This window comes from Lutjanus erythropterus, chromosome 9, assembly GCF_056507025.1.
Source record: "Lutjanus erythropterus isolate fLutEry1 chromosome 9, fLutEry1.hap2, whole genome shotgun sequence".
NCBI classification, from domain to species: Eukaryota; Metazoa; Chordata; class Actinopteri; order Lutjaniformes; family Lutjanidae; genus Lutjanus; species Lutjanus erythropterus.
This window is the reverse complement of record NC_139325.1, coordinates 37,471,446-37,485,061: the sequence shown is the minus strand read 5'-3', so window position 1 is coordinate 37,485,061 and position 13,616 is coordinate 37,471,446. Positions and strand designations below refer to the sequence as shown.

The 13,616-nt window shown below is 37.1% G+C and overlaps 2 protein-coding genes across 2 annotated transcripts; both read right to left on the bottom strand.

Moving 5' to 3' along the window:
* Positions 1-174: 174 nt before the first annotated feature.
* LOC146322112 (uncharacterized) lies at positions 175-6,091 on the bottom strand. The gene is made up of 7 exons (XM_084725771.1): positions 5,924-6,091; positions 4,273-4,350; positions 3,789-3,908; positions 1,242-1,607; positions 986-1,149; positions 755-867; positions 175-678 (listed from the first exon to the last, which is right to left on the bottom strand). Exons 1-7 carry the CDS (start codon positions 5,988-5,990, stop codon positions 549-551), a joined length of 1,038 nt encoding a protein of 345 aa, XP_084581897.1. The 5' UTR covers positions 5,991-6,091; the 3' UTR covers positions 175-548.
* Positions 6,092-10,216: 4,125 nt separating this feature from the next.
* Positions 10,217-11,483, bottom strand: LOC146322111 (snaclec A8-like). The gene is made up of 4 exons (XM_084727508.1): positions 11,286-11,483; positions 11,030-11,193; positions 10,799-10,911; positions 10,217-10,722 (listed from the first exon to the last, which is right to left on the bottom strand). Exons 1-4 carry the CDS (start codon positions 11,362-11,364, stop codon positions 10,593-10,595), a joined length of 486 nt encoding a protein of 161 aa, XP_084583634.1. The 5' UTR covers positions 11,365-11,483; the 3' UTR covers positions 10,217-10,592.
* Positions 11,484-13,616: the final 2,133 nt, after the last annotated feature.

The window sequence follows — 13,616 nt, the reverse complement described above, 5'->3', positions numbered from 1 at the left end:
CAGTACATTCACTAAAGAAAACAGCTCTGGGATCATTCTGTTTAAACAAAGTGATGCAGCGCCCTCTGCTGGACAATCAGCTTTAAACGTTACATGACATAAAGAAACTTTGAGCCTTTATGTTGGTCCCTGTCATCACTCTGCTGATACACAAATAATAAGTGCTTCAGCAGCAGAAATGGCATCCTTTATTATTAATAATTAACAGTTTAATGCCCCTTTACACCAGTCACTGTGTTTTCCTAACTGCTGGTGGCGTCTTGTCAGACTCAGTACATCTATAATCCAATATCTCATTGCACATATATCTGAGTCTCTGGGTTTTTTTCAGTGACACAAACACATGATGCACACAAAGCACATAACAAACAGCTTTTTAAAATAAGTACCTGTGTCTATAAAATAAAATCCGTTTACATGTTTAAAAAATGAAAATTATGAAGTAGAAAACTTGATATTTTGATGTTCATATTATCTGTTGATATTATCTTACATGTAATTAATCTGTACAGAATATCCAGTAATTTTCTCGAGTTTGCCTGCAGAGTTTAAACAGATACAGCCGCCTTTTCACAGATCCACATTCTTCTGTCACCACAGTTCACTGATTTCCATTCTTCGTACTGGACAGAAATTGCACAGTGACCGTCAGTAGGAGGATGTCGTCGTATCCAGGAGCTGAAAGAAGAACATGATGTTTAGATCAAAGCTGATAGATTTTATGATTCTGAATCTTTAGAAACGTGTCTCTTACGTTTCAGTCAGATCACTTCCATCCACCCACTTCCATTTCCCATCTTCAACTCTCAGTCCAATCCAGTATCCGTTGGTTCCTGACCTCCTCCAGCTGTTATTACTGATGAATGTCTGACAACAGAGAGACATTTTTCATTCATATATTTAAACAGTGCACTTAAATAAACACATTATGCCCCACAGACTCAGAATGTGTTCAGACTAGAAAATAACTATAACTTTTCATCACCTTCTCCTCTTGACTATCTATAACAGCCAGATCTGAAATCTTTCCTTTGCAATATGCCCGAGCTTCATCCCAGGTTTTTCGATAAGGAGACCGAGCGTCATTAATCGCATAGCAGCTGGACTGAGAGTGTGACCAGCCATCCTGACAAGAATCACACCGTCTGGCTGAAACAGAGACCAATGAATAAACAGTTACTGCACTGTGATAGCATTGTTTTTGGTCACTTTTGAAAATAATTTTTTGGTTCTGAACATACTGTTATATTTTTTGGGGCAGTAGGCATCAATGCTCCATTGAGCTCGACTGACGTTGAGCTCATTCTGCTTGGTCTCCATGTCTTGTAGTTTTTCTGTTAAGTTGTTCTTCTCTCTCTCCAGCTCCTGGTTTTGTGTTTTCAGGTTCTGAATTTCTTCAGTCACGTTTGCGATCTTGCTTTCTAGGACACGATAGTCCTGACTCAGGTTGCCGACCTGAACTGTCAGATTGGTTTGATCCTGCCTCAGTTTTTCATTTTCTGAGCGGAGTTTGTGGTTGAGGTTTGTCAGGTTGTGATTGACAGCCAGTAGAGACGTTATATTTTCTTTCAAATGCTTCTGCTCGCTGTCGTGGCTGAATGTAGTAACTGCAAAATAAAAATGAAAAAAGACAGAAATAAAGCTTGTTTTGTATTTTGTGTTGTCCACTTTGCCACTTTCAGGAGTTTAATTCCTATTTACAGTCTTTTGGAAGTTGTATGTTTTCATTGTGTTTCTTAAAGCTACAGTTGGTAACTTCTATAAAAATTGCTGTTTGTCTTCTTTGCTGAAACTGTCACTATAGACAAATCTGGAGACCAGATGTGTGTTCTGCCATCTCTTGCTGCCATCATTACTGAGGTGGCATGTTGTCATGTGTGACTCTGTATTTTCTCGTTGTGTCTGGAAGGGAACCCAAGATTTATGACTCTGTTGTGAGATTTTCTCTTGGTTTTGGTTAAAATGATCACTCCCGTGAGATTTTCACAGGTCTGGGGTTCCCTTCAAAACACAGTGTCTGCTGACAGTGACAGTATGAATTATTGGACTGACCATGTCAGACAGTAGTCCTCAGTAACTGATACCTTTGTCGATATTAAGGTTCTTCAAACTTTACATAGTAGTTAGATGTTGGTTGTGACAGTGGCCAGAAATAGAGAATGGAGAAAATAGACCACCTCTGTCACATTTAAGTGATGGACATTGTGTAATATATTTAAAAAGAAATATGAATTGATATTTTTGTATTGAGGTATTCAAGATTTCAAGGAGCAAAGTCCTTTCTGTTAATATTGTTGATGCATTTCTGGTGAACACTGTGGTCTTTTGTTCGCTCAGTGAATCTCTGTAGTGTGTCTGGTCTAAGATGGACACTCATCATGAAGTAAAGGCTTCTGTATTTTCATTCCCAATGTTGAAGTTTGTCCCTAATGTTTGAGCAGCCAAACTGCACAGGTTCTTCCCAACTTCCTAAACAGCGTTGTCAAAGTAATGTAATCTCAGAAGTAAAAGTAGAAACTTGTACATTCCTTATGACAGATCATATTCAAATGAGTGCATTCTGTAGCGCAGTAATGGCGGCTTGTGTACTTCTGGTACTTTCCCTGGATTTGTCTGTATCCTGACTGTAAGACATGAGACAAATGATATGTGGAGAAAAAAAAATCAGGTTCCTTTGGTTCCTCCTAGTGCTCCTAATGACAGATGCAAGAATCCACTGTGCCGACACCCAACCAAAAAAGTCGGTATTTTGGTAAATACATAAATTTGGGAATGAGACTCATTGAGTTTCATTCCCAGGTCCTAGCCCATATACTGGGTTAAGTGCCTGTTGCCTGTCTTTCCTCTACTCCACTGTGTGTGTGTGTGTGTGTGTGTGTGTGTGTGTGTATGTGCGCGTGCAACGTTTTGAGTGGGAAGCTGGCTCTGTTTGGTTGTTTTCATTCATGCAGATACAATTAGGGTCTCTTTCTGATGTTATACAGGGTGTATTATTTGACTCTAAAAGTCCAGTTTCCACCCAGACAACAGTACAGGTACACCAATCCAGAATTCCTGTTTCTCAAGGAAATGTTTAAAAAGGGGTATGCATTTTGTGAAATATGATGCACAGATTTTCTTGTTGGGGCAGGGGCAAAGAATAAATAACTGAAAAAAAAAAAGATCATTATTGGTTTGTGCCAGAGATTTGTACAAGTTCACACTAGAGTGAAGAATTATACTGTGTTCTCTCCTGAGACTGAGGAGTAAAATTAAAAGTATTAAACATAAAAATGCTATTGCAGAGTACTTATTATTTCATTTTCATTCTTAAAAAGTCACCAGAATTCAGGACACAAAGTCTCTGAAACTCAGATTTTTAGGTATTGAAATCCTTCCTATTTGTGATGTCTCAAGATCCACAAGTATATAGAGACAGATTCAGCAAATATGACAAGAACATATTTTTTTTTATAGAAGTTACCATCTGTAGCTGTAAATAAATGCATGAAAAGACGAAAACAAACAAGGTGCTAATCAGTCTTTCAGTATTATCCATCTTTCCCTAAAGCCCTGAGCCCCAAGTCTGTTGGTTCTTACTTCAGAAAATATGTGACCACATTTGCTGTACTTTCTGTAATTTTGATTATTGTGTCTAGAAATGAACTTTGTTCATAACAGATTTAGAAAACAGTTTGGTGCAGTTTTTTATAGTAGGTAAAATGAACTACCAATATAGTTTAGCTCCTGACTGTGGCAATAAAAAGTGGTCTGAGTGAATATATGGACTTCCTGTTTTGTGTACTTACAGTAGACACAGACTGCTATGACACCCAACAGCAAAGTGACACAAAGAATCCCCAAACAACAAGCCAACTGCAGATTGTGGCGATGTTGCTTGTTTGCCTTCTTATTTGGCAAGATTGCTGCTGAAATTAAACCACAGATATAAATATAATACATCAACATTTGAGTTAACCAAATTAAGAAGGCATCCTTCAAACATCCAGTCTGTTTAATACAAAAATCTGTCATTGTGTTACTGTCTCTGCTTGACTGCTCAACAAGGAAACACTCAATTACACAACAAAGACAGTAGTGAGTAAAACACAGGAAATGTATCCACTCGATTTTACCGACTCAGACTGCTAAAGTGTCACATTAGCTTCAGATAAACTTTGCAATATTTTTTTGCACACAATGAGGGCTGCAGATTTTGTCCTTCAGCACGAGGAATATTACTAGAAATGTTCCCAGTTTCAGTAATACCTGAATGTAATAAATACAACTTACTGTTTGTGTCACCAGTTTGTTCGGTTGTTTCACCTCGCACCTTCACTTCATCATACACAGTTTCCTCTTCCTTTTTATCTAAAACATTGAGAGACATCATCTCATGGTTAATGACATCTAGAGTTTAGCTTAAATATTACCAACACCTCATGTCACTCTCCTTTTCCAAACCGGTAGAAGAGCCTACAATGCCTACAAAACGTGCAAAATGCAAAAGGCTGAAACTAGAGACTTTTGTTAGTTCTGGGTTAACGTAGAAACATAGCAGAGTGACAGCAGATTCCATGGAAGAGGACCTGCTTCCTCTGTAGATGTGAACTGCTCATTCTAAAGTAACAAAAACAATGATTTCTTATTTTCAGCTGATTATACACTTTAAAAAAAAGGTTTACATTGTATTCCATTTCTGCCAGTAAATTCCTGTAAATCTCACACTGGACATTTAAAAGATTATTCCATTATTTCAAATCAATAAATCATTCTTGCCTGTTTCTTTAAAGCCTCACAGTTTATCACAACTATCTAATCTAGCTAAAACTGTCTAAACTTGCTAAATCCAAAGATAATGAAATTGTGTTACAGTTAACAGACCGTGTAAAAGGGGAAATTCTGCCTTTATTGGGAAACACTACAAAAAACTGTCATTAAACAATTTCCTGATCTAACTGTGGTCTCTTGTGGAATCTCCATTGTGGTTTAAAGAAATAGGCAGTACGAAACAAGTGCATGTTTGGGAGCAGCAAATATCAATTTGATGCATAGTTTAAACCCTTGTAGAATGTAACACTAGAGTTATTTTCAGAAATGATAAGTGCAGATAAATACAGTACAGTTTGGAAAAGGATTCAAATTTGCAAGTCAGTTACTTAATGCAGAGGATCATTCCCATGGTTTGAATTACATGGGAGCAAAAAGAAGCTCGGCTCCCCCGAAAATGACGAGCCCCCCTGAAAGCCTACTTTGGGACATTTGGGGAGAGCTTTTAAATCTGATGTTCCTGAAATAAATAGTAAACGTGCCAAACTGGGCTTATTTGCTCATTACAACTTGACAACTTGGCAACTCTAGCTATGGTTGCTCAGCTATGATTGGACAGTTCTGTTTGGATGTGGGGCTTCGGAAAGGGTCAGTTGAGCACTCTGTTGCACACTTCCCTGTGTGCATGTGCAAATGATATGTTTTAATAGGGCTCCCCCCAAAAGCCACTCTGTAATTTGAACCCTGAACCCAATCATCAATATTTGATTATTTTTTTTCTATTGTCTACTATAATCAATAAGGATTTTAAAAAACATCAGTGCAAATGTGCCAGATTAACTCTACATCTGTTTTGTAAACTGCTCCTGGCAGCTCTTCCTTAATGTCATGCTGCTAATTCTTTCTCTGGATACTGACGTTTGCCTACCAGATAAATGATGAGCAGATTTTTCTGGCTGAACAACAATTTTTTTCTCTCAGGATGCTAAGATTGTGAGGTTACTTGGATTTAATATTCTGCTCAGTAAACTGCACTTAGAGTCTAGGATTATTGAAGAAGATACCAGTGCAAGAAATCAACATTGCAAATGACGATTAGATACACAAAGATCCAATCCGTCCCAACAGCATAATAAGCCTTCCTGATGTAATGTATTTAAAAAACTAAACTTACCTTCAAGTGAGGAATTTTTTTTATTTTTGAATACAACTGAAGCGTAGTTAACCTCCCCGTCTGCCATGGCTGCAGTTCTGTTGAGTTCTCAGTGACTTGTAGACAGAATTGCCACTGTAATAAACCACTAAGCATCCTCATAAGAGAAGTGGTTGTTTCCTCTGTTGAGCTGAGTCTGTCACTCTTGACCTTGAAATGAACAACTTCTGCTTTTTCTTGACAAAATCATTTGCATGTGTGTGTTTGTGTGATCAGTGTGGTATGTCCTACGCTCATATATCGTGTGTACATTTACATTGGCATTTGATAGGAAGGGCGCCAGAAGGTCAGGTGGACAAGGCTCTGTCCATAGCTAGATTGTTTGCATGGCCTAAGATAAACCATATGTTTCTAGTCATACAACTCCATATAAGCTGTTGCTGTTTGAGTGTTCTTTGTTCATTCCTTCTTACACTGCATGCTGTATGCCATGGAAGAACCCGAGCTCGTATTAAACATTGTTTTCGGGTACACCGGTGTCATCTCTTCTTTCGGGGTCCCACAATAATCATCATCGTTTCAGGTGTGAAATTCAAACTGTACACAGTGTGTTCTTGTATTATGGAAATATGATCAAATAAAAAGCATGGAGCGGTGTGGTATAGTCTGCTCCCCATATGATGAGGCTGTGAGTCCTCTGCAGCAGCTGTGAGGTCGACTCCCACCTGTGGCCCATTTTACAGCATGTCACACACACACCCCCCACCCCCCACCCCCCCGTTTTATAAATAGGACATCTTCAGCTGTTCTATGAAAAAAGCCATAAAAAGGCCCCTAAGATATATTTAATAAATAAAAATAAAAGGCATTAAATATAGTATATATCCAGGAAGAGGTTTGCTAATTAACTTTGGATGTTTGCTTTGTATAGTGTCAAGAAACACAATTCATGCTCTCTCCACAATAACCAAATCAACACTCAGACAGGCGATACGGTGGTTTAGACACTTGTCTGACTGATGCAACTTTCTCCCATGTGGCAGTTTGCACACAAACACAAACACACTCACACATTCTCACGCTTACTGTGAGACTGCACCCTCTTAATTCTTTACCCCCACCATTGATGTTTTCTCACTCTGTATGTTTTTTTTTTTTTTGTTTGCTTTTTTCCCCCACTTTTTTGCCATGTCCTTTTTCTTATCTAGCTGTGCCTTGCCATGTAAGAACTAACAACAAGTGATTGGTCTGCTCATCTTGAATTGCAAATGATGAAGTGATGTACTGAAAAGTTGATACTGAAAACTTGAATTACGAAAAAAAAAAAAAAAAGATCCACCCAAAAATATCTGTGTAAGTGTACACTATATTTAGAATATTTTGAAAACTTTGCCACAGACCCTTTTCTGATGGCCAAGTGCTGTTACCTTGCAGAACAATGGAGTTGCTTTTAACCCGCTGCTTTGATTGGTTAGTCACTTTCTGTTATTGTGTAGATTTAGTGAATTCAAGTTAACTGTTAAAAATTCTAAAGTCACACGATAAAACAAAGAAATTAACTGTTCGAGGCAACAGTAGGCTTACATGTTCTGCAAGCTGATTCCACTCATGAAGTTTGGTTGATTGGTTTGCAGAGAGCAAAATTTGGCTCATGTAATGGCAGTTTCATGTCAGAAGCGGGTATCTGACTGCTGTCAAAATATTCTAAATTTAGTACACACTTAAAATGATGTAAATTTTTTTAGGTGGACCTTTTTTGGATGGGTAAAAACATTTATTGCTGACCATGACCACAACAGAACATTACTTAGCTTCAATGCAGGTGCCCCTCTCTTCTCCTTGTGGTGTGTCGACTGGCATCTACTGTAGGAAATACACTGACAATTGGCTATCATGTGCTAGATGAGTATTTTTATCATCTAACACTATGTTTAGGCCAACAAAAAGTAATAGCCAAAGGCCAGGGTCGTGATGCACTGCATCAGAAGTTCATGTGAAATGCATCCTGGTACATGTAGGCACTACTGGCATGGTTCTGTGAGCTGGAGAGCTCAGCTTTCTTAGTCAGTATTGCGGCACTGAGGAATTTATTGCTTCAGTTGACTACATATAGCATGAACAATGATTAAACATCAGTTATTAACTGTATACAGTGACATTCAACTCCATTCCAGTTAAAGGTATTTTAAGGTCAGATGCTTTCAAGAAGGAAGTGAAATATGCAAATTTAGTTTGCTGAACATGGTAGATTCTTTTATGTTCCCTTTCCTTTTATACCTGAAATAGGTCATTATTGCAAAATAAATCCTGAGAGGATGATGCAGGAACCTGATGTCATCCTCTAGTTGTATGTTATTGTGCTTATTACATGGTTACTGATCAAAAAACAAAAAACTAAAATAAACAGGAGGATGTTAGAAACTTGAATGTTGTGTAATTGGAAAAAACCCCCAGCTCTTTTGTTGTGCTATTGTCAAAGTTCCAGCAAAGACAAAGAAAAGTGATCACATCACACTATTTGTCAGGTTTCTGCACTGGCCTCCAGTCTGTTGTATTAGTTAAAATTACTTTGGTTTGTGTATGAAACTCAAAATACATCTCAGATTTTCTTTTATCAATTTCCATCAAACTCACACATTGACCTGTCTTGTGTTTGTTTCTGTTTTATATGAGTTTTATTTTTGTTGTTCTTTAAAACAAATTTTTGAGATATTTCACAAACACTATAGAACAGAACAAAATGCTTTTATTGTCACTGAATTTGTACAGTGAAACTTGCTTTGCATCTCCTGAAAACATTTTCTTTATATTCCCCATATGAAGTCTTCATACAAGTAAATATTAGCCTAACAATTATACAAAATAAAAATATAAAAAGAAGAAATCAGAGAGAAGCACAGTAAAAGTAAGAGAAGTTCATAAACAGAAGAAGAAAAAGAAGGAAGGCGGCATGATTTATTAACCACCAAGGGGAAATTACATTCTGTTCACTCTGTTGTGATTTTTGTACATACATACACAGTCCCAAAACACACACACACATGCATGAAGTGCACAGTATTAAATTAGGTGCATTTTTTAAACTATTTGTCCATTTTGTCAAATGCTGTTTCACCAGGAGCGGTTTCACCTTGTGTAGCTGTGGATGACAAATCCTAAATAAGACAAAACTTAAAAAGAATTTCATAGTTTTTGTCCAAAAATGTCTCTTTTTGTGTTACATTCACATGCAGTGAGAAACGATAGTTATTCATTATTCTCCATTGATTTTACCATTTACACTTTAGTGTTGTTCTACAGTAGAGTGTTTTATGAGTGTCTTTTTTGCTGATTGTCATTATAAAGAAGTGTATGAATTGTCAAAACTGTTTATACTGAACACCACAGGAGACTGAAGATCCTACATTCAGCAGGTGTGTCTGCTTCATCGCTTTAGAAAATCCTCATCAACCGTCAACTCTCTTTAGCTTTATTCAGTGAGGCTGCAGACAGGGAACTCTTTAGTGTTTGTTTAGTGTAATTAATAAAGACCAGGATGGCACCACAACAACAGATGCACATAAAATAATCAATAATGGCTAAGAAATTAGGGATGTAAAATATATCTTTCTGATATGTGATGTTTCATTGATTTAATAATGAATTAATACTGAAATGAAACATTTGTCTTGGTTCATATAGTTGTGTTCCTGTTGTGCTCAAACACTTCTTTTCCTGTCAGAAAGATCGAATCATGTGTCACAAATGTAAGCTCTGATAAAATATATAACAATGAATGAACTGTCTGTTTGTAAGTTTCTTTCAGTTCTTTTTGACAAAACAAAAAAAAGAAAGAAAAAGATACCACAAAGATAAGCATGAAATTCCTCTTTGTAAACACACAGTATCACACTTCCCTAATGATTAACTTAACTGGAGCTTTGACGCAGATGCTGATGTTGCTCATGTGTGTAACTGATCTGTGAGCTTCAGATTGGAGGTGTTGTTCTTTCTCATTTGTTGAAAGCTTCCTAATATTTTCAATGAGCAGCATGTATGAAAAAATCAATAAGAAGAATGTTTGTCAGCATTTTTTATTAAATATAATGAACTGAAACAGGAATCTGTTTAACATTAATAACAATCAGCTGTCACCTTTACATATTAATATTTTTTACATCACAGTACATTTGCTAAAGAAAACAGCTGTGGGATTATTGTTGAGAACAAATGATGCAGCGCCCCCTGCTGGACAATCGGGTTTAAAAGTTACATGATATAAAGAAACTTTGAGCCTTTATGTTGGTCCCTGTCATAATCAGCTGATATACACAGCAGCAGAAATAACATCCTTTATTATTAATAATTAACAGTTTAATGCCCCTTTAGACCAGTCACTGTGTATTCCTAAATGCTGGTGGCGTCTCGTCAGACTGAGTGCATCTTTAACCTAATATCTAATTGCACATATATCTGAGTGTCTGGGTTTTTCAGTGACACAAACACATGAAGCACACAAAGCACATAACAAACAGCTTTTTAAAGTGAGTACCTTTGTCTGTAAAAACAAATGCCTTTACATATTTAAAAAATGAAAACTGTGAAGTAGAAAACTTGATATTTTGATGTTCATATTATCTGTTGATATTATCTTACATGTAATTAATTTGTACAGAGTATGCAGTAATTTTCTCGAGTTTGACTGCAGAGTTTAAACGGATACAGCCGCCTTTTCACAGATCCACATTTTTCTGTCACCACAGTTCACTGATTTCCATTCTTCGTACTGGACAGAAATTGCACAGTGACCGTCAGTAGGAGGATGTCGTTGTATCCAGGAGCTGAGAGAAGAACATGATGTTTAGATCAAAGCTGATAGATTTTATGATTCTGAATCTTTAGAAACGTGTCTCTTACGTTTCAGTCAGATCACTTCCATCCACCCACTTCCATTTCCTGTCTTCAACTCTCAGTCCAATCCAGTATCCGTTGGTTCCTGACCTCCGCCAGCTGTTATTACTGATGAATGTCTGACAACAGAGAGACATTTTTCATTCATATATTTAAACAATACACTTAAATAAACACATCATGCCCCACAGAGTCAGAATGTGTTCAGACTAGAAAATAACTATAACTTTTCATCACCTTCTCCTCTTGACTATCTATAACAGCCAAATCTGAAATCCTTCCTTTGCAATGTGCTCGAGCTTCATCCCAGGTTTTTCGATCAGAAGGCCGAGCGTCATTAATCGCATAGCAGCTGGACTGAGAATGTGACCAGCCATCCTGACAAGAATCACACCGTCTGGCTGAAACAGAGACCAATGAATAAACAGTTACTGCACTGTGATAGCATTGTTTTTGGTCACTTTTCGAAATAATTCTTTGGTTCTGAACATACTGTAAGGTTTTTTGGGGCAGTAGGCATCAATGCTCCATTGAGCTCGACTGACGTTGAGCTCATTCTGCTTGGTCTCCATGTCTTGTATTTTTTCTGTTAAGTTGTTCTTCTGTCTCTCCAGCTCCTGGTTTTGTGTCTCGAGCTGCTGGTTTTGTGTTTTCAGGTTCTTGTTTTCTTCAGTCACATTTGTGTTGTTGCTTTCTAAGACACAATAGGCTTGAGTCAGGTTGCTGAACTGAACTGTCAGATTGTTGTGAAGTGTTTTTGTGGTTGAGGTTTGTCAGGTTGTGATTGATAATCAGTAAAAAGGTTTTATTACCTTTAAGTTCATTCAGATGCTGCATCAGTGTCTTCAGCTGCTGATTTTCTGCAATCAGCTTGGTGTTGTTTTCAGACATGACAGAGGTAACTACAGTGAGAGACACAGGAAGGTGTTGGGCTTTGAGACTTTGATTCAAGGAAAGTTTATAGACAACAAATTTCATGAAAACACACTTCCATGATGAGAAAAGACAGTAAAGGACAGGTTCATGTTTCAAATCTCTTGAAACTGAAGTCAGGTGATTTTGTGAACAGTGAAACGGGTTTTAATCCTCATCTCTGATTCTGAAAAATAACAGATCACTTCCGAATACAGTTCCAATTTAACAGATGGGCAAAAAGTCCACAGTCTTTGTTTTGTGCAAAATACGTCCCAAACGAAACTTGAAGGTTGGATAAGGTGTGAGTTGTCGTGTGGTAGTTTTGCACTAAAAAGGCTGTAACTTTAGATGATTTACATTTGATTCATCTTACTGAGTCTGCTGAAGCCTCATTAACTTCAAATAAACATGGAACAGGAACAGGGTACATATGGGCCTCAGAGTATTGTTTTAAGACAAACTTGAAAACACATGAACTGTCCTTTAAATAAAGACCAACAACAAACGAAGGAGGAAAAAAAAAAACAAAAATAGAAGTTACTCACAGTAGATTCAAAGGGACATGATTATTATCAGTGTGACCCAACACACTGCCAGTGGTGGAAGAGATTTAGTGACGGAGGAAAACTTCTGATCTGAGAGAGAAATAAGAATTCAGTTGAAGCACCTGAACAACTTGATTTAACACAATCAACAGCACTCTGAATACGCTTCAAATACAGAACAACAGGAGCTGTTTACTTTTAAAGATTCACATGTGAAACTTTAATCACGATTTTTTATAGTTTTTAATCACCACCTGAAGTGGTTCCTGTTTTATCCACAGTGTGTACGTCTGCATTTACATAGTCAGCTTCTTCCTTGATTTCTTCTGAAAGATGCACAGATCAAACACAAAAAAAATGTAAAAGACAAAAATGTAAAACCAATTACTTGTGGTTGTGCAAAGCATCAGACATTTTGAAAAACACAAAGTTCAACCAGGTACAGCTGCACAGAAAGATGAGGACCTTGTTGGGTTTAATATATTAGAAAGTTACTGAAGTGTAATGAAATATAAAACAGTCACAGTCTGATTTTCTGTTTATTCTGGAAAAAAAAACATAAGGAAGACCTTTATGAGGGCTGAATGGGAAATATGAAAGTTTACATTGTGCCAAATTCATATTTCACAGAAAAGTGTTCAGGTTTTAGTTGTGCTTTGAAGATGTGACAGAGTTGTGGTTTTGTTAGTGAATAATAGTGAGTTTTTAATAAGAATCTGCATTTAAGGTGTGAACCATCTGCAACATTTTCCCCAGTTGCTGTACTTCCTCTTTTCAACTACAGACTGTTCAACACTTTCTGTCATCATCAAATGTCTTTCTGTGAGACTGAAGACCCATTAGACAAATCAAAATGTGAAATACACAATTAGCTTTTTGCTTCATAAGTTGTTAATAAGTGTTTTTTTCTGGCGGGGACACAGATGTTTACAACATACCAGATCTGGCAGTCATTCTGTCCACTGTCTGTTAAAAGAGGCAGGTTCTTCCTCAATTTTCTCTGAGGAAAAATTACATTAAATTTCATTATTCCCAAAGTGCTGAGCACAGTGGAAAAATCATGGTGCAAAAGATGGAATTTAAAATTCATTTGAAACCCTTTGGTGATCACGTGTTGTTAATCATCAGAAGCACCATACATTACTAACAAACAAAAAACACATGTAGGCAAACTGGTACAGAAAAAAATAAATATAAAACAAGTCTTGCATGCACACACAAACATTTGAATTGTTTAAAGTAGCTGTTAGTTTTCTGGTCATCCTAAACAAATGTTCAGTAAACCTTGTCAGTCCTATGAAGGCTTTAAGAAAAGTGTCACGATGCAGTCTTACCAGTGTTAGGAGGGTGTCTGGTGCTGCTGT

What these genes read in the sequence shown, in the direction of transcription:
- LOC146322112 (XM_084725771.1), bottom strand. Translation starts at nt 5,990, where the DNA reads ATGGCAGACGGGGAGGTTAACTACGCTTCAGTTGTATTCAAAAATAAA. An exon ending in TAGATAGTCAAGAGGAGAAG is followed by an intron (nt 868 to 985) that starts GTGATGAAAAGT and finishes CTCTGTTGTCAG; the next exon opens with ACATTCATCAGTAATAACAG. An exon ending in GGAAGTGATCTGACTGAAAC is followed by an intron (nt 679 to 754) that starts GTAAGAGACACG and finishes TTCTTCTTTCAG; the next exon opens with CTCCTGGATACGACGACATC.
- LOC146322111 (XM_084727508.1), bottom strand. Translation starts at nt 11,364, where the DNA reads ATGGAGACCAAGCAGAATGAGCTCAACGTCAGTCGAGCTCAATGGAGC. An exon ending in TAGATAGTCAAGAGGAGAAG is followed by an intron (nt 10,912 to 11,029) that starts GTGATGAAAAGT and finishes CTCTGTTGTCAG; the next exon opens with ACATTCATCAGTAATAACAG. An exon ending in GGAAGTGATCTGACTGAAAC is followed by an intron (nt 10,723 to 10,798) that starts GTAAGAGACACG and finishes TTCTTCTCTCAG; the next exon opens with CTCCTGGATACAACGACATC.